This window comes from Euleptes europaea, chromosome 10 (genome assembly GCF_029931775.1).
Source record: "Euleptes europaea isolate rEulEur1 chromosome 10, rEulEur1.hap1, whole genome shotgun sequence".
In the NCBI taxonomy this organism is placed as follows: Eukaryota; Metazoa; Chordata; class Lepidosauria; order Squamata; family Sphaerodactylidae; genus Euleptes; species Euleptes europaea.
In genome coordinates this window covers 76766962-76787853 of record NC_079321.1, presented here as the reverse complement: position 1 = coordinate 76787853, position 20892 = coordinate 76766962, and the positions used below count along the sequence as shown (strand labels likewise).

The 20892-nt window shown below is 43.8% G+C and overlaps 1 protein-coding gene across 1 annotated transcript in view; it reads right to left on the bottom strand.

The window, feature by feature from the left end:
* LAMA2 (laminin subunit alpha 2) overlaps nucleotides 1-20892 on the bottom strand; it is a 599384-nt gene that overhangs the window by 423671 nt on the left and 154821 nt on the right. Inside the window, exon 5 of the mRNA XM_056856226.1 lies at nucleotides 17694-17936. Coding sequence (XP_056712204.1) covers nucleotides 17694-17936 — 243 coding nt within the window. The remainder of the gene's footprint in view (nucleotides 1-17693; nucleotides 17937-20892) is intronic.

The window sequence follows — 20892 nt, the reverse complement described above, 5'->3', positions numbered from 1 at the left end:
AACAGGATGGCCTAGGGTAGAGGCCGCAACAATTATTACAGTCAAGCCCTTACCTGCCACAAGTGTGGTGACACTTTGCAGGTATATTCCAGCAAAAATTCTCTCACCTGTTCTGCCCCCCATGTCACCCCTGCCAGGCCCGCCAGTATACGCATTGCCCTTGTACCATGAGCCAACCCACAAAAGCCATAGCTTATCTCATTAAAAGGTCTCACCAAGTGCACCCTTATGTGCAACCTTTGTACTAAATGCTTCATCGTAGCCCATAGTCACTGAGTCACGTTCAGCTCTCTTGCCCCCAGCCATTGCTCATGTGATTAGTGAGGTGCAATGCCCTTTACGGGCATGTGGCCTAAACCATCCCCATAAAGACAGTGTAGCCTGACAACCAACTAAGGTACAGTCTTACCCTTGTTCTTACTTGGGCAAGAATCGGTTTCAATTAGGGTAGAAAATCTACCTAGCCCCCTCTGGGCAAGGTGAATGCAAGGTGGATCGGCAGCCATATAGGCCACTGCCTCTGTCCCAAGGTGGAGGCTCAACTAAGAACCACGCTGCCTCATCGCCATAGCCCCACATGTCCCCCCCTTCGCTGCCCATGCCGGTAAACCAGGCACATAGGCCGCCACTACCCAATGTTACCCTGAGGTACGAGGGGGCGTTACCTGACTCCCTGGTGGTAGATGGGGGCCTGCAAGGTCTGTAATGTATCTACCCTGGCGGCTAGGCATGCCACAGTTTGGGCAAGCCCCTAAACACAGCTGCTGTGTGATGCTCAGCTAAGGACGTCCTTAAGGGTTCACAGCATGGGGACGCACTCCCCAGACTCAAGTGCAGTGGGAGCAGGTATGCCTGAAGTAGCTGCCTCTGCAGACTAAGCTAAAGTATCCCAGTAAAAGAGCAACACAGGCCAAATCAGGCTACAGAAAAATTAGCTCTGCCCCCATTTTTTGTTCATCAATTCCCAGGTCAGCTGATCGGTCATAGCATAATCAAATAGACCAGCATCAATAGCGAATTAATCACCACATAAATCTACTGTGATGAATGAGAGCACCAGAGTTAAAGACTGAAGAGAAGAAAAGTTGGTTTTTATATGCCAATTTCCTCCCCATGGAATAGAATCATAGAGTTGGAAGGGACCACTAGAGTAATCTAGTCCAACCATGGACCTCGCAATCATATCAGAGTTGGACTTCCTACCAATATCCAAGTAATTAAAACCTCCCATGACCATGCCCAGATTTCTTTGAGAACTTTGCGCTCTGGTCTGGAGTGTTTCCACCTAAGGGAGAATAAAACCGGCTTACAATCACCTTCCCCTCACCACAACAGGCACCCTGTAGTCAGGTGGGGCTGTGAGGGTCACTAGAGAAGTCTGCCCTGCCGGCCCCGAATGCAGGAATGGGGAAAACAAACCCAGTTCCCAGACCAGCCTCTGCTGTGCGTGTGGAGGAGTGGGAATCAAACCTAGTAGGGCTGTTGATTCGGTTCGGCCCGAACTGAAAAACAGCCGAATTTCCCCTGATTCAGTGGTTTTTAGTTCGGGACGAACCGAACTAAAAAATGGCAGGCAACCGGGGGGGCCGAATTCAGCGAGTTCGGGAGTTCATGAATAAATCCGGCAAATTCAGCCGTCAGTAAGCAGCATAACCGTCAGTAAGCAGCATTCTCCTCCCCCGGCCAATCGGTGGCCAAGCTGGGTCTTCTTCTGGCCAATCAGTCAGGATTGAGTACTGGAGGAATCAGCTGATGTGCAGCCCGGCCGGGGAGAGAGAGAGAGAGGGAGGGAAATCTTCGTGTGTGTGTGGGGGGGGGTCCTTTCTGTGGCTGCAGGGAGCGTATTTTTTGGGGTACAGACACAAAACTTTCAGCAGAGATTCAGACAAGCCTTCTTAAGAGACCACCCAAGTTTTGTAAACATTGGGTCAGGGGGTCCCAAGATATGGGCTCCACCCCTTTTCCCTCCCCCCTTTTCAATTTCCGTGGCTGCAGGGGGAACTTTTTTGGGGATACAGCCCCCAAACTTTCAGCATAACTTCAGACAATCCTTCTTAAGATACCACCCAAGTTTTGTAAAGATGGGTTCAGTGGGGGCAGAAATATCGGCTCCCCCCTTTTCTCTTTCCGTGACTGCAGGGGGCGCATTTTTGGGGGTGCAGATCCCAAACTTTGAGCAGAGCTTCAGACAAGCCTTCTTAAGAGACCACCCAAGTTTTGTAAACATTGGGTCAGGGGGTCCCGAGATATGGGCTTTCCCCTTTCCCCTATTGGGATGAATGGATCAGTATACATCTCCAGAGCAAAACGTCCCGTGCTTAAATGGAATCGTCTTGGATTACCCTCCCCAGCCCCTCCTGATGGAACAGAAGACAGCCACAGTAAGACCCCTTTGGGGGCTTTAATCTATAATTTTTCTCCTGTGTGTGTGTGTGTGGGGAGGGAGCAGTTTCTGTGGGTGGGGGGGAAGCCAAAGGGGGCTTTTGCCGGTTCTGCCTGGGGTGTGTGTTCCCCCTCGAGTCTCTCTCTCCCTGGTTTGAGGGGGGGTTTCAGTTGTGTCTTCAGGTTTTCCCTCATTCATAAGAGCGGTTAGGTCTATTTGGATGCTTGCTCAAAACTTGTTTTCAAATGGTGACTTAAAGAATGCATTTGGAGTCCCATGCAAAAGGGGAAATTCCACCCCTGCTCATCATGCATAGCTAGCTGCCTCTGTCTCTTTCCATGGTTTGCAAACTCCCAGGTGTCAGGTGTTGTTTTGCACAGTTGCAAAGGTGTTGCTTACAAGGTTGTGTTGCTTTTGCAGTCGTGTTGCTTGCAGTTGTGTTGCAATGCTTTGCAAACCTCTCAGCTGTTTGTCGGGGCTGGGAGCTTTGTGCGTGGGCGGCAAGCTCTGCTCAGAGATGCACATTAAGGGTGGGGGGACCCCTTTCGGGGCCCATATCTCAGCCCCCCCTGACCCAATCTTTACAAAACTTGGGGGGTCTTTCAAGAAGCGTCCTTTGAAGCTCCGCTCAAAGTTTGGGACCTCTACCCCCAAAAATGCCCCCCCAGAGCCGCGGAAAGGCACGGTTGTGTTTTTAATGGCTTTATTCGGCCAATTTTTTTCCCCGAACTTTGCATTCCTGCCGAATTGCACGGACCCGAAGCGGAGGAGTTCGGACTTCGGCATATCCCAAATCTAAATGGGCCGAATTCAGCCGAATCCGAACTATACCGAATTTTTTTTAATTCAACAGCCCTAAAACCTAGTTCTACCACGCTACAAACTCATTCTTAAGGGATTGCGTGTAAATACATGGTAGGGAGATGAGTTCAACTTTTCCTGTAGTCTTTTTTCCCTGCGAATTCATTAATACTGTAAGCATTAGCTCTGTTGTTGCAGCAGAGCCCCCCCCTCCCCACTTACTGTTAGTCACCAGCAGTTTATCTGTGTGGTTGAGTCTGCATTTCACAACAACACTGTGCACCTTAACCCAACTTTGCTTTCTGGAGAGCTTTAACTTGGCCCACTGCCGTGCCCTGACCTAAGAGGGAATATTTTGTAGTGGGGTTTTAATTGACTTGTCGGCTACGCATTACATTACAACTAACTTCAGGAATTTACAGAGAGCATACTTGAGTTGACTCCTTGTATTATTGCTTATTCTTTCTGCTTGAGTGCATCACCAGCATGGTCTGGTTAAACCAGGTCCCCCCTTTGTCAGCTCTCAGTATTTCCTAAGGTCATAATTCAATGCTTAGCACAACATTACTTTGAACAATAATGGATTTAAGAGATAAAGCAATCGAAAACTTACACAAGCTGTCCCTAATATGTTCTCCTCAGTGGGCAAGAGCAGCAGAGACAATAACCGCTCTAAAAAGTTGGGCTATTAGTATTTGGATGGGAGACCACCAAGGAATACCAGGGGAATACCAGTGCAGAGGAAGACACCGGCAAACCATCTGTTAGTCTCTTGCCATGAAAACCCCGAAAGGGGTCGCCATAAGTTGGCTGCGACTTGACGGCACTGTACACATACCCATTAAAGCTCAAATGTTATGCTGAGACATCCCTCAGCAAAATTAAGCTGAATGTATGCGGAGCCATTTCCAGTAGTAAAAGCTCCGACCAGGCCTCACCAGATCAAAGCCACCAGGATGCCAGAAAGAAAAGAGGCTCACACCTCCGCAGCATCTCAGAATCCATAGGTATAAACCAGCCAGTCCTGCAGTCAGGCTGCGCCCCGAGGAATTAATTGTAACTCCAAATCAATTGCATACCATTAGCTGATGAATTGCCCCAGCAATACTTGGTGCACAATACGACCTGAGGGCAAATTAATGCAACAGCCAAACTAAAATTAATTTAAAAGGGGGGGATGGGGGGGCTAGCATATCAATCCCTGCCTAATCCTTACTGGGAAAGACTGAGGATTGAACCAAGTACCTTCCGCATGCCAAGCAAATGATCCCTCACAGAGCCACAGCCCCTCCTGATATAAATCCAAGCCAGGGCAAGGGAAACCACCCGTTGCAGCAATGTTCAGTCCCAGGGAAAGCTACTGGCATTGCCTAAATTCCAACCCACAGTACTCCAACACCAAATATGGGGGGAAGGAGGGGGGGAAGAGGTTTAAGTAAAAAAAAAAAAAACCCTGCAAGAGAGGATAGAAGCCATGAGCCCTCTGAAAGAGCTCAGCAATGCAGTCCCTGTATTATTTATCTTTTAGTTTGTTTAAATTGCCAGAGGCAAAAGGGGTAACGCCGCTGCATGTAACTGCTCTCTACAGGACACAAGAGGCGAGGTGGAAAAAGGGGGGGGAGCCGGTTTTTCAACCTGCCCAGGTAAGCTCCCTCCCACCTCAAAAGAGGAAAGAAGCCAACATCCATTTGCGAGAGCTCCTCAATTTCCCTTTCTTCCCCCTGCCCCTTTTTAAAATTATTATTATTATTTAATAAAGTACAAGTGACAGAAAGGAACCAGATAATGAAGCCACTGTGCCTTTAAAAGACCCTTTAGGGATCATTAAAAGTGGGGGGGGGGTTTGCCACGGCAAGAGAGTCTAGGTGCTGATAAACAACAAAGGGGGAGGGAGGAGGGGAAAGGCTCAGGCTCCCTCACACTACTTGCAGCTATATCAGTGCAGGCGCTCCCGTCCACGTCCTCCCCGTGCCGCTGTTGCTAAAAAGAAAACCACACAGGCGCACTCCCGCTTTCTCCTTCCTCTGTTCCCACTTCCTCTGTTCCCACTGCGCAGCCCAGGCCACGCAGCAAAAGGCGCCGCCATGCTGCTTGGAGAAAAAACAAAAACAAACCCTCCTCTCTCCCCTGAAGAGACTGAGGGAAGGAAGGGAGACTGGGGCCGCTGTGGGAAGAACTCCACTGGTAGAAGAGCCCCGCAAAACAGCTGATGGTCGGGTGAGAGAGGAGTCAGGGCTCAAACTCGCCGCTCTCACCGCTGCCCCGCATCGAAAGAGGACGGCGGCCGACCACGCGTCGCTTTTTAACGGCGCGGGGAGACCCACGGGGTCAGGCGGCCACCTGACGTCATTCCCTCATGCCCCCCACTAGCCAGGAAGACCGTGGGGCTGGTGGGGTCTTGTGGGATGAGCGGCGCCCCCTCTTCTCCCCAGAGCCTCCCGGGTAAGTCCGTAATGCCCGACCTGTTTATTCAGGTCGGGTTTCTTGTTATTACACAAATATATCAATTATTTTCCCGTTTATGATTCAACAGAAAAGCTGATCATAGGCCAAAGAGGCTGGAAGGAAAGGGAACAATTTCTTTGTAGTTTGTTTTTGTGCATGAAACATCTGTGTAATGGGGCAGTGTTGGAGCACAAGCTGTACCTAAAAAATCAATTCTGTTTGACTCCAACTGGAACATGAACTGGACAAGAATCTCAAAAACACAGATGAGACCGTTTTTAAAGTGAAGTTGTCAGTGCCTTGAAAATATTTTTACAATCCAAAAGAAAGATCAAGAAACAGAATGTTCTCCACAGGAAGAACAAGGATATTTCAACCCCTTCACACTGTAATTCAAGTTTGACAATAAACCATGAATAAACCCACTGTTGCATGGCTGAGGTGAAAAGATACGCTCTGTCACAACACAATTAATTTAATTTGTAATATTGGATTATTTTATGACCATAGCCATGGAAACAACTGTACCTGTCACTAACTGAAACTAATTTCTTCAGCTAATTACTGTAATGTGACAAATGTTATACAACTGAACTTGTCTCTGTAAGTATTAGGTATTGCCACTACTTTTCATCGTAAAAACTCTGCCCTTTTAGCAGCCACTGTGACTGCATTAAATTTTGCTAAATAGTATCCTGGAATCTCTATGGCTTCCAACTGCCATCAGACAGGAGGTGGCCAGTATTCAAGTCAGCTAACAAGCCTCTCTGTACAGCATCTAACTAAGAACTAGATTTGTTTTTAAATGAGGAAATTCCCCACTTTAACACATGCCGAATAGTGCACTTTTAATCCACTTCCAATGCACTTTGCAGCTGGATTTTACTGTGTGAAATGGCAAAATCCACTTGCAAACAAGTGTTAAAATGCATTGAAAGTGGATGGAAAATGCAGTATTCCGCATGTGTGAAAGCACCCCTAGTATGGTCATTTCAGAGGCAACCTTACATACAGTCTGCAACTTTCTGTGACTGAACTAAGTTTAACGTAGCCTACATGGATGCAGACCACTATATAAAGTTAGAAATGTGTTTTTAATTCATTAAAGGTAATTAAGAATACTACTTCTTTTTCTAATAAAACTATAAGTCATTTTTGCAAACATTAATACTTAGAATACTCTGATCTAATTAACTTGCTTCGGTTCTAAATGCCTTAAAATTGCTAAATAGCTAAAAATACAGGAAGGAACTAAAAGGAAGTTCAAGTGTCTTCAGACATTTTTCATGTAATGGGTAGATTTTTAATAATAGTAATATAATTTGCTAAAACATATCAAAGTTACAGGGCTGTAGACATCAGAATATTTTTGTCTTCGAAGGTCATGTATGTGTCATGCATAGATATGCTTTCATAGTTCAACTGCATGTTTTCAACATATATATGAATAGAAATGCATAAATAGTATTACATGGACTGATCTACATATTTTTTCACTTCCATGTAGAAATTTTTTAACATTTGAGCTAGCTTTAACAAACCCTTAGCAAAAGCTATTACATTAGAAGTTTGAGTTCTAACTGTGGAGGAGAAAACATTTAAAATTGCACATGTGGTCATATGTGCCCTAATCATTGGGGTTAGTGGTCAGTAGGCACAATGATCCTTGAATAGGCAAGCAATCAAACTAGTACACCAGTCCACAGACAGTAGACCGGCTGATGAATAGGTGGGTCAGCAGTCAAGCTAGTAATTAAGTGGATCCAAACAACTCAGTTTTTATACAAGCAACAAACTACCCAGACTGAGGTACCAACCAAGATTCTGACATGCATAGTAATTCACACATTACAGACTCCACAGTTTTGTCTGGGTTCCTCATTCTGTCTTTCAGTAAGACATGTGTTGTGCGTTCCCCTCATTTCCCACACACATGATACCTGATTCACACTGGGACCCTGACACACATGGAGAAGGGGCTTCATTCCCCCCCACACACACCATTTTCCCAATCTTAAATGGTCCCAGGGACAACATTTACTTTATTTATTTAAAATTGTCTTATTTCATCTTCAGAAAGTCTCATACAAAATATATCGACTTTGTGTGTGTGTGTGTGTGTGCGCGCGTGCGTTCTTTTTTGCCATGAAGTCTCATCTGACTTATGGTGACCCCTGGTGAGATTTTCAAAGCAAGAGATGTTCAGAGGTGATTTGCCCTGGCCTTACTTTGCATCACGACCCTGGTATTCCTTGGAGGACTCCCATCCAAATACTTGCCAAGGTCGACCCTGCTTAGCTTCTAAGATCTGATGAGATCAGGATAGCCTGGGCTATCCAGGTAAGGGCTGGCTTTATTTTAGGGAACTGTATTTGCGACACTCATCAAATTTATTAGGCAGCAAGATGTCACTGCAATTTTTCACATCATGCTGTGCTGAATATGTTTTAGTCTAAGGACCTGTAGACATGTTGACCCCCCTGACCCTGTGTTGTTGACAGTCTGAAACCCCCAGTGTAAAAGAATTAAATCAGGCTGTGGGGGAAATTGGATTTACAGTCCATTTGTAAGTCTCTTTCTCCTTATCCCCATGCCTTTATCCATCAACCAATCAATTTGTCTTGAATTCCTATTCAAGCAGTCAGACACAAAGGAGTACCAGAGTTCAACACTCCTGACATTGTTGGCCTGACACTAGCACAGATTAAGAATGAGTTAGACAGAAAAGAGAGGTGTTTTTCAAAGGGAGTCAAGACCTACATTGCAAAAATTGAACTTAAAAATGGAGCCAGGTGCTCGTAGATGAGCACATGAAAAATGAAAGCAATGTCAGCAATAATGTCAAGGGTCTATCTTCCAAGAGCTCTGTACAGTTTTAACTATGGCTACATTTGCTGTCACAACCCCCCCACACACACACACACAAACACACTTTTTTGCATTTTTAAAAGTCTTTTGGCTGTTTATGGATTGTTAAAATTCATAAGACTTCTAAATGTGTCTTTTTAAATTTCCATTTGCCTGGCCAAATTAAACAAAGACTGATGCATTTGTTACATCAAATTTATAGGGACAAGAAATTATCTTCTAGACCTTACAATTATCTGCAGTCTACATCAAGAAGGGTTAAGACTTTGCAGGAAGCAGCTGAAAAACTACCACTTTTTTTTTTGCTGTCAAGTCACAGCTGACTTCTGGCGACACCATAGGGTTTTCAAATCAAGAGACTTTCAGAGGTGGTTTGCATTGCCTGCCTCTGAGTCATGCTCCTGGTATTCCTTGGAGGTTTCCCATCCAAATACTAGCCAGGGTTGAGGCTGAGAGTGTTTGACTGGCCCAAGGTCACCCAGCAAGTTTCCATGGCGGAGTGGGGATTCAAACCTGGGATTCCCAGATCCTAGTCTGACACATTAACCACTACACCACACTGCCTCTCAACTTCCACATTACCCATCAGAAAGAAGTAACACATCATTTTACTTTTTTCAGCTATATTCTCCAGTACATTCATTAATAATACACTTGACGTCAAAAAAGGAAAGCTTTTAAATTATTCCTATTGAATGTACAATGGCCACTTTTCTGTTTATCTTATTAAGCAAAGAAACTATCTACAATGTCCAGACAACATTTAGAATATGCAAAGAAAAGCAAACACTTATCTATAACCAGCTTGATTTGAGGACTTGTACTGCAAAGGTTACAATTTCCTAGTAGGACTGCCAACCTCCAGGTGGCACCTGGAGATCTCCTGGAATTACAAATGATCTCCAGATTACAGAGTTCCCCTGGAGAAAATGGCTGCTTTGGAAGGTGGGCTCTTTGACATTGTACTTTGCTGAGGTCCCTCCTCTCTCCTAGCCCTTCCTTCCCCTGGCTCCACCCCCAAAATCTCCAGTTTTCCAACCCAGGGAAATTCCTGGTATTACAGTTGATAATGGTTAACTCAAATCTGTCTGCAAGAGCCAGCTAAGTTGATTGTCTGATCCTTTGCTGATCGGTTTCCTAACACAGTGGGAGGGAAATTCAAATCTAATGGCCACCATTTAGAATTAATCAAAGTCTTGTCAGAGGAAATGAGCGAGGCATTTAAGACTCCAGCCAAAATAATAGGGATACCAGGAAACTGTAATTCCAAGTTTCCACCCAATTGTGCAACCACTGTCCTAAAGTTTTCTTCCTAGCAGATTAAGGAAGCAAACACACATTAATCAGAATTAGATGTACTTCAGTGGACTGAATTAATACAGCAATTGCAAAAGGAGTAACTGAAATAAATATCGTGCTTCAGAGTTTTCAATGCCTGAGAAATAAGGCAGGCAAGACCCTCTGTGGGCATGCATTTTGTTTTAACTGCCTGAATGTCTACAGAAATTCTAACTGATTCCTGACCCAAGTTTCCTGAAGAAGAATTCTATTTAAAAAAAAACTTAAATACTGATTTAAATCTGGGTGGGGTTGCTTACCACTCCAGCCCACTATATTCCAGGACAGCTTAGTAGCTTACTATTGGGTCTCCTTGTAAGTCATTGATGCATCTAATCTCTTTTATCCATCTTTTTGTTCTTGGGACACAAACATAATTCAGTCGAACCTGAGGACAGAAGGGGACTGTTGGAACTTGAATAGCTATTATCATGTCCTAGTTCTTCTGTTTCTAAGAACCTCATTGCTTGTCATTCATTAGATGTTAGCTGTCAGATAAATTTGAAATTTGGTCATGAAACTGGTAGTACTGGAAAAACTGGTTTAGTATCATTCAGTAGTGAGTTTGAATAAGATAATGTTTTTCCTGAGTAAGTTGCCAGGCTTGGGTAACTTAGCACTGGTTAAGCTGCTCACAATAAGGGAAGACTGATCCTGTTTAGTTCCTAGTGACAGAAATGTTTCTTTAGCTCTGTTAAATCTGCCTAGAATGGCTTTTTGTTCTGTATGTCGGAGTGCCAAGTAAGAGTATAAGAGGTCCTTTTCGGTTAGCAGTCATCTGTATCATGTTAACTTCCCTAATAGATTTAAGACAATGTGTGAGCTCAGGGCTGACAAAAGGTTCCTCCCACTAAATTAAGTCTTCTAAGAGACTTATAGGCTCCTGCTGTCAAGAGACATGGTCTCCTCTGGATCAATCAACCTGATATTTTAAACATCAGCATTTGGTCATGTCATAAATGTAAAGTGATAGCCTGTTTCCTGATGTGTCAGCCAAGTGTTTAAAAATAACACAGGGAGAGTTCTACATCAAACACTACAAACTCTTCTGCTGTTCTCAGGATAAGATGAAAAACTTGAGATCTAGCCTTTCATTTCAAAGTGATGTGACTTAACTGTTCTCAGCAATGTCAGGTACGAGGGGAGACAAACTCTGGGAGCAATGGGAGGGGCCCCTCTGGGAGGACCATGCTCTGCTTGCTTCCCTAGGAGGAGGTTCCTGGCACACCAACATCCTGTATAAGAGGCTGTGTGCTGCCCCCATGTAGAGTTAGTGGATTTCTAGTAGGTGTACAGTGAGGGAAAAAAGTATTTGATCCCCTGCTGAATTTGCCCGTTTGCCCTCTGCCGAAGAAATGACCAATCCATAATTTTAATGGTAGGTTTATTGTAGCTGTGAGAGACAGAATAACAACAGGAAAACCCCCAGAAACCCAGAAGACAAAAGTCAGAGATTGATGTGCATCATAATGAGTGAAATAAGTATTTGATCCCTTTACAAAAGATGACTTAGTACTTGGTGGCAAAACCCTTGTTGGCAATTACAGAAGTCAGACGTTTCTTGTAGGTGGCCACCAGGTTTGCACAGATCTCAGGAGGTATTTTCAGGAGGTATTTTGTCCCACTCCTCTTTGCAGATCCTCTCCAAGTCAGTAAGATTTCGAGGCTGATGTGTAGCTACTCGAACCTTCAGCTCCCTCCACAGATTTTCGATGGGATTAAGGTCTGGAGGCTGGCTAGGCCACTCCAGGACCTTAATGTGCTTCTTCTTGAGCCACTCCTTTGTTGCCTTGGCCGTGTGTTTTGGGTCATTGTCATGCTGGAATACCCATCCTCGACCCATTTTCAATGCCCTGGCTGAGGGAAGGAGGTGCTCACCCAAGATTTGACGATACATGGTCCTGTCCATTGTCCCTTCGATGCGGTGAAGGTGTCCTGTCCCCTTAGCAGAAAAAAACCCCCAAAGCATAATATGTTCCCCTTCGTGTTTGACGGTGGGGATGGTGTTCTTGGGGTCGTAGGCAGCATTCCTCCTCCTCCAAACACGGCGAGTTGAGTTGATGCCAAAGAGCTCGATTTTGGTCTCATCTGACCACAACACTTTCACCCAGTTCTCCTCTGGGTCATTCAGATGTGCACTGGCAAACTGCAGACGGGCCTGTACATGTGCTGTCTTGAGCAAGGGGACCTTGTGGGCTTTGCAAGATCTCAGTCCTTCACAGCGTAGTGTGTTACCAACTGTTTTCACGGTGTCTATGGTCCCAGCTGCCCTGAGATCATTGACAAGTCCCCCCCGTGTAGTTCTGGGCTGCTTCATCACTGTTCTCATGATCATTGCAACTCCACGAGATGAGATCTTGCTGGAGCCCCAGACCGAGGGAGGTTGACAGTTAGGGTTGTCACCTTCTCCCCAAGCTGCTTGGCAATAGTCTTGTAGCCCAGTCCAGCCTTGTGCAGGTCTACAATCTTGTCCCTGACATCCTTGGACAGCTCTTTGGTCTTAGTCATGGTGGCTAGTTTGGAATCTGATGGATTGATTGCTTCTGTCGACAGCAGAACCCTAACCCTAACCTTAACCCTAATCTGGCTGCTTGATAGGGGATCAAATACTTATTTCACTCATTATAATGCACATCAATCTCTGACTTTTGTCTTCTGGGTTTCTGGGGGTTTTCCTGTTGTTATTCTGTCTCTCACAGCTACAATAAACCTACCATTAAAATTATGGACGTCATTTCTTCATCAGAGGGCAAACGGGCAAATTTAGCAGGGGATCAAATACTTTTTCCCCTCACTGTAGTTTGCAGTTATGTTTTGTATTAGTAATGTGCAAGGAAAACAGTACTTTTCCTTTAAGAAAAGTACATGCTAATTATTGTCGTTTAGGAAAGCCACTAGTCACATGTCTCTGTAGTAGTATCATCATCATCATCCCTTTATTGGCATAAAAACATAATACAAAAAGGGTACAAAAGGAATGGAGATATTAAAAAATGCTCTTTATGGCATAGTTAAAAGACAGTTACATCAAATAGCGCTGTTTGTTGATACTGCCATTTAATTCACCATTTGGCGGGCTTTTAAAACAAACTTTAAAAACTGTGCCACCGTCTCCAATATATGGGGCAAACAATTATTAAATAAATAGGAAACGTTAAAAGAATCTGAGACTTTCTATTAACCAACAGGGGGCTTAAAAGTTTGTTACAAGATTCTGTGTAGAAACTACAATAAAATAAGACATGAGCAACTGTTTCAGTACAATTGTTGCCACAAGGGCAAAGCCTGTCAGACAGAGGAATTTTCCGAAATCTGCCTTCAAGTAGCGCAGATGGCAAAACATTAAATCTTACCAGAGAAATGGCTTTACATTGAGAAGGATCACACAGGTGAGATAAGTATGAGGAGGGCTGATAAACATGAAAAGGTACCCCTAAATTTAATGGGGAGCATGTTTTATTAGCAGCACTGTTTAGGTCTTGAAGTCCTATATCTAAGAGTCTGCATTTTATCCTTTGAACAGCTTCTCCCACAGTAAGCATAAGCAGGGAGTCGAGGTTAAAGCCAATAGATTTAATTTTGCTCTCAATATCTTGAAGCCACTTAGAAGCATGTGACTCCATGAGCATATAATAGATAAGGGAAGAGGAACCTGCCTTAAAATGGAGGCGTAACCAGAATTTTACAGTCATGAGCCATGCTCTTGTTTCAAGTAGCATTTGGCCAGTTTCCAAGCAAAATATGGCATATGGGACACAGTAGGGCATACCCATTATTTTTCTGAGGAATTTGGCTTGGGTGCATTCCAGTGGATAACCTAGTGTGCTAATCCAGACAGGAATACCATACAGCAATTGTGCGTTGACTTTGGCGTTAAAGACCTTAAAGGCAGCAGGAATATACCGTATATACTCGCGTATAAGCCGAGTTTTTCAGCCCCAAAAAAGGGCTGAAAAAGCCGAACTTGGCTTATACGCGGGTCAATACGGTAGGGGAGGGGAGGGGGGAGGGGGGAGGAGGGAGGAGGGAACTTACTGCCGCCGCCGCCGGGCCCACGCCGCTTCCTGCTGCCAAGAGCGGCCTGGGGCGGCCTCCTGCAGCTGCAGGGAGGCTGCCCCGGCCCTTGCCCAGCTGCGCCGCCGCTTCTCGCGGCCAAGGGCGGCCTGGGGCGGTCTGGGGCGGCTGCAGGGAGGCTGCCCCGGCCCTCACCCGGCCGCGCCGCCGCTTCTCGCGGCCGAGAGCTGCCTGGGGCGGCTGCAGGGAGGCTGCCCCAGCCCTCGCCTGGTCGTGCCGCCGCCAGGCCCGCGCCGCTTGCTGCCGGTAAGCCTGCGGGGGGGGAGGGGTTATAAGCCGACCCTCGGCTTATACGCGGGTGCCTAATTTTTCCCCATTTTGGGGGAGAAATTAAGCACCTCGGCTTATACGCGGGTCGGCTTATACACGGGTATATACGGTATTGGTTTCCTCAATTGAAAACCCCCCAAATAATTGCTAATGAACTATGTTCTGCTGATTTAGTTGCAAATTGATAATGGGTTTTCCAGGATGCATTATGATGGAAATAAATGCCTAAATATTTAAAATATTTGACCTGCTCAAGTGAGTTGCCACCAATTATCCATTTAAGTGGTTTCCAGGACTTTGAGAATACCAGGACCTTAGATTTTGCATAGTTCCACACCAGACCATTTGCAGTACAATACTCATGGCACCGGTTTAGTAATCTCTTTAAGCCAACCCTTGAACATGACAATAGCACAGCATCATCAGCGTAAAGTAACAGGAGAGTATGTATGGAGCTGAGTTTGGGACAATGACGGTCAACCTCTTTTAACGCAGTAGCCAGATCATTCAGGAAGAGGTTGAAAAGAGTTGGGGCCAGGATACAGCCCTGCTTCACTCCTTTATTGATATTGATTTTTGGGGATAGTTTGCCTAGCGGTGTGCACTTGACTCGACAACTTGTGTTGGTATACAACCTTCTGATTAGGAATACGAATCTCTTGTTGATGTTCATGCTCATGGACTCTAGGAGTTAAATCTCAAAGGAGAGGGTAAGAATGCATCTTGACAGTAGTACGTATAAATGTGCATGAACACTACTGTACCAAATAGAACAACCTGCTATTTCATACTGAAGCTGCTGAAGGATATTTTGAGCAGTTAATAGGCATTTATATTTTCTGAAGTATATCTTTAATCCAAAAAACAAATGCATCTTTCTTTCTTTTTTAAATCTGTGCAGGAAACGTTTTTTCAGATGTAAAGGAATACAATAAATTGTCTTCAGCAATGTACAGTGGTGGTGGGTGGGGATGCCTTAAGCATTCTTGGTACAACAATAAGTATGTTACCAGTGTGTCCTATTTTCTTCTGTGAAATGTTAAATGCTATGAATTTGATAGAGTTCAAAACATTCATATTTAGTAATTGTTAATTACATGACTGAAATTAGCAAATATACACACTTTCTCCTGTGACTACACATTATTTACATGCTACATATCTTTGCAGCCTACAATCAAAGCACTTCTAATAAGCAAAGAGATGGTGATTTTATATATATCAGTTTTAATGTGTAAGAGAATGCTTATTTGCACATTTAAACAAGCATCTCATTTTACATGATCAGTCACCCCTTAAATTCCCACAGCTTGATTTATCCTAATGGACAGTTTCCAGAAATTTAAAACCTTGTCATTTCAAGTTTCTTTTTCTCAAGCATACACTCTCACCTCAACTCCTTTCTAGCTGCTGTTGTGATATTTCACAACAGAAGTCACTCATATATATGTGAGGAAATACATTGAGTAAACCAATAGGGTATGAATCTCATTCACTGAGTTGTGTATTTCTGAGTTGGTTTTTTTTTCTGAGTTGTTTTTTTTTGTGATTTTACTGGTTAGATTTAAAAAGATAATAAACACAAATCATATTAAACAACAGTCACTACACTTAAAACCATAGGATCATTAAAAATTGCAGATCTCACAAGCCCCAAATCCTCTATAGGAAAATGTAGGTACTAGAGTTAAGGTACTATTGTTGAATTAATATTGCCACAACGCTTTCTGCATAACAAGATTCATAAAATGTTGGCACTATGTCTAATCTGTAAAAATAAGAAACCAAGAGATTTTATAAAGAAAAAAATTAAATGCAAATAACAGGGGTTTCAGTGCAAATGAAATTAAGCCAAAATCGCTATGGTAACCATTAATTTTTAGTTTTCAGGTTAATGAATCACAGGAATCAAAAGCAATGAAGCCAGTTTTGTGCAGCATTCAACAAGGTGGAACTCTTTTAAACCAAGAAGAAAAAAAACAGTATAAAGATTCATTAATCTCATGAAAACACCATGCAGTCCTAATTAGAGTTGAAAGGAAAGCTCACACACAGTTGACATTTTCTTTTATTCTAAATTTTTGGATTATGATCTTAACAGAGATGCAGACAGTCCTTGCTCATGCCTATGGGCTGAGACAGTTTTATATACATCCCTTCAAAGGAAAGGCATACAAGCACAGGAATGGCAAGCCCTGGGAATTCATCCACTAAGGTAGGACTACCGGAGCCTATGTATGAAGACCTGGCCTATAAGGCCCAAGCTTTTGCCAGTGTGGCATCCCAGTGGTGGTGTAAAATGCCATCTAGTCACAAGTGACTTATGGCAACCCCACAGGGTTTTCAAGGCAAGAAATGTTCAGAGGTGGTTTGCCATTGTTGCCTCCATGTGGGCTAAGAGAGCTCTGATTAGGGTTGCCAACCTCCAGGTACTGGCTAGAGATCTCCTGCTATTACAGTTGATCTCCAGCCAACAGAGATCAGTTCACTTGGAGAAAATGTCCCCTTTGGCCATTGGACTCTATGACATTGAAGTCCCTCCCCTCCCCAAACCCTGCCTTCCTCAGACTCTACCCCAAAAATCTCCTGACATTTTCCAATCCAGATTTGGGATCTGAGAGAACTGTGACTGACCCAAGTCCATGTGGAGGAGTGGGGAATCGAACCCAGTTCTCCAGATTAGAATTTGCCGCTGTTAACTACTAAACCATGCTGGCATCTCAGAGGGGAACATAAATCATATTTTGTGCAGACTCCAAACACAAATGTTCCATACAGCTCTCATATCTAATAATCATTAATGGATCTATCCTCCACAAATCTATACAATCCCCTTTTAAACCCATCTCTGCTGGTGGCTACAACCACAACCAGGGCAGTATGTTTTACAAGTTAATTAGGCACTATTTGAAAAAGTACTTTCTTTTGGTTTCCCTGCATCTATTTCCCATCAACTTTATTGGGTGCGACTGAGTTCCAGTATTACGGAAGAGGGAGAAAAAGTTTATCTCCACTTGTTTCTATCCACTTTCTCTATCCCATACATCATTTCATAAAGCTATATCATGCTCCCACACCCTTATTTTTTTTTTTGTAAACTGAAAAGCCCTATTAATTTTATAATGCAAACAAAAATATTTACTAATCAAACAAAAAGTAAATCAGGTTTGCAAGAGCAGGAAAGAATTGCACCATTTGCCACTAGATTCCTCTTTATAGATGGTTCCAGAGTAGCCATGCCTCTTTTAGCATGAAGGACATTTTCTTAAATTTGATTCATGCTTCTCCCAATGTGTATTATTTTAGCTATTGTCTATTCGGCCTCCTTGTTGTACAAGCAACCATATGCTTCTGGACATAAAAATGTCTTTTTGAGGAATTCAGGAAGATAGACTCCGACAAGATACTAAAATTGACCTTTGCATGTATAGACAGTCCCATTAGCTGATAAGAATGTGCATGTATTCAGTTGGCCGTTGGACTGCTGCCACCAGCAGCCGATTTCTCATCTTACCTCACCATTCTCCAGTGGATGGATCTTGGAGTAATATGAGGTGCATATAACGTCATCATCTTTTGTATATGATGGATTTCCAGTACGAGGAGTAATGTTGTAGCGAGTCAGACATTCTGTGTCTGTGATAGCATGGTACTGCCAGGGTTGATAGTTGATACCATCCAACGAACGTTCCAAAATCCAGTTTCCAGGTCTTGGTGCATTAGCTGATTTTACAATGACATAGGCAATCTGGAACACCTGGAAGAAGGCAAAGAAGCCATCACAATAATATATCTCTCTAGATTCTTGTTCTTTATGTCCATTATTGGCCTCCAGTGCTGATTATACAGAGTGGTAGCTTGATATTATGGCTTGCCTTTAGCTGTGGCTGCAAAGCAACTGCAATTTACACCTTGGCAGTCAAGGCAGTATCCCATACATGAGATGTAAGGCTGAAATGTTCTTCTCCACTTACCACTGAAAGTATTTCCCTATGAGAACATATTGGTACTACAAGGCTGTTCTGCTGTTCCCATCTTTGGGACTGATAAGTGGTATGTATCTTCTACTGACAGTCAAAAGCCATTAAAAATCTAAGTTGCATTATTTATTTATTGCAACGATTCCACAATTAAACAACCAGCCATGAACAAAGAAACAAATAATCAAATAAAAACAGCTAAAACAGCAGCAGCAACTTAAAGCAAACAACACTATTAAATGCCAGTGAGATAAAAATAATAATAATCACAGGGGTATCAACAATCAAGGACTACATGCATGCTGGAGTTAACAAAAAGTCCTTTCCTGGCACCTAGACTTTGCGGTTTGCATTTTTTGAAAATCAGAAGTGGTATTGCTCTAATGAGATTCTGATGCTGACTAAATTGCATATCTAGTGGGAGGGACTGGGTGTGAAGGAGTACACCATCCATTAACCAAATCTTAATTCCTTATTAAAGGAGAGCTATCCTTATCAATGCACAGGTAAAATATACATTTTTACAAGCCAAGAAGTTCTTCAGCAAACCACAGATCATTTTTTTAAAAAAAGGTAAAAATGTCCTGGATTAAATACAAATGTATGGCACTGTATGAATTAATGAAACAGCAGAGCACACCTCCTCCAAATCTGGATATCTTGAGAACTGTTAATTCCCCCCCCCCCAAGATATGAAAGGGTGTTATTTGCTTATTTGCAGAACACTGTGTGCCAAGATAGTTTAATAGTATCAACAAATGAATCTATTGTAGCAGCAACCCGTTTTCACCATTTTGCTGGTTTTTATAGATGTCAGGTGTCAACGCACACCATAACCTGTACATCTATGGGCAGAAGCATACACATATCTATCACATTTGGATGTAAGGTCACTCTGAGAAACTCAGGGCAGCACAGACAGAAACATCCTATTTTCACATCACAGCTGGCTGAGGAACAATGTGGCTTGTCCTGGACTGTCCAGTGACCATTCAATGAGCTCCACTTTAATCCTTTGAACAATGGCTCTCAAAAAAATACACATGTAGCCAAATGGTTGCCATCTCCCGGACTGTGTTACCTGGTAACCAAACAGACACGTGTCACCACTATCCCAGGTGGGTGCCAAGCCCAGACGTTATGGACAGAGGCCCCCATACTGTCGACTGAACGGACAAGGAGGAACCATGGGCAGAGAAGCCTCTTAGGGAGAACCAGAGGGAATCCATTTTCTCTGTGCCCAGGCTGAGTCTCCAGCAGCTGCCATCTCGCAAGGAGAGACCGGACATGCAGGCAGCCTGCCCCACCCTCCATCTACATAACTAATGGCCCTCGGAAGCCATCGAGATAACCACGGCACGGGATTCCACCTCCGGCGTCAAATGAATGAATCATCCTGGCGCAGTTGCACAAACCTTTGTCTTACACCAAATAATCCCAACTACCAACATCTCCCGAGGCTCCCGGAATGTGCTTAGTCAATGGTTTAGGTTTAGCCTGTCTAAATTGCCCCCTGCCCCACCTCACAGCCGACCATTAAGGTCTTTGTTCATGCAGGGAACCACGAGGGGGTAATCTAATTTGCCCCCACCCCAGAAAGGGTATATCTGGGGACACCAGTATACACTCATGAGCTATCTCCCTCTCCTTTTCGTACTTGCTGTTACTCTGTTGGTTCGGGCAAGCGCTGCCCAACCACGCACCCCTCCCACCTTGCTGGTTAAGTCATGGGAACCCCCTTACCCCCTTTTCTCTTGTCTTTGCTGCACAGAACCCAGGATGCCATCTTCAGGATCAAGTGAATATTGCCCCTCTTCAAAGGGACCCTGCCACATTGGCGAATGTTCTGCTTTTAATTCCTTTATTCTCTAGGCTCTGTATGTATGTTATGAAAGTGTGTATTGCTTGTGTGCGTATATATATAAAATTAAGTAAAATCCTTTTAACTAAATCCATTGCCTCCGCCTCATTTTGGGGGTCACAGGACGGACTCTGGTATACATAGGTTATATCTCGCTTAGTTACGCCTTTTGCCAGTTATTAATTTGCTATTCCCCATATAACCGTCCATAACTGAGCAATTTGGCTAATACACAGGCTCTTTTGCCACTTAACTCTACATTTTGCAGGTTCTGAGATCACTTCTGAGACCCAGGATGGTAAAAACTGTGATCATTATGATGAGATTTTATGACCATACAGATTAAAAAATGGACCAAATGTATAAGAACATACATTTCAATAACAGGATTCAAAACAAAGAAATTTCAATAGATACATTTTTTAAGGATGAAGTCAATTCTTGGGAATATATGTAAGAGGACCCTGGGCAGAATATTTTACAAAGTTTACATCTTGAATTCCTGGGTAAATGGTTGACCAAGGTACAGGTACAGATACCCATACCATGTTTTATAGTTGACCAATCCATCCATGAAGAAGTTTCAGTCCACACACCCTCACAGTACTCACCAGAACAACAGGGCCGGGACTCTGAGCCAGCAAGAACACAGTCAGGGGAGGAAGACTGTTCCTCCGAGACAAAAGAACAGGGGCAGCAGGGGGGAGTGTATCACCTCCAGGATCTCCCTTGCCAGTGGAACAAAGAAGATTAAAGGCTCAGCTTGCGTTATAGGAGAAGAGACAGTTGGCAAGGCTACTAGCTAAACGGTGTAAATTCTCACAGGAATCAGCACTACCAGGTGATATGGAACAGCTGGAGGATGAAGAGGA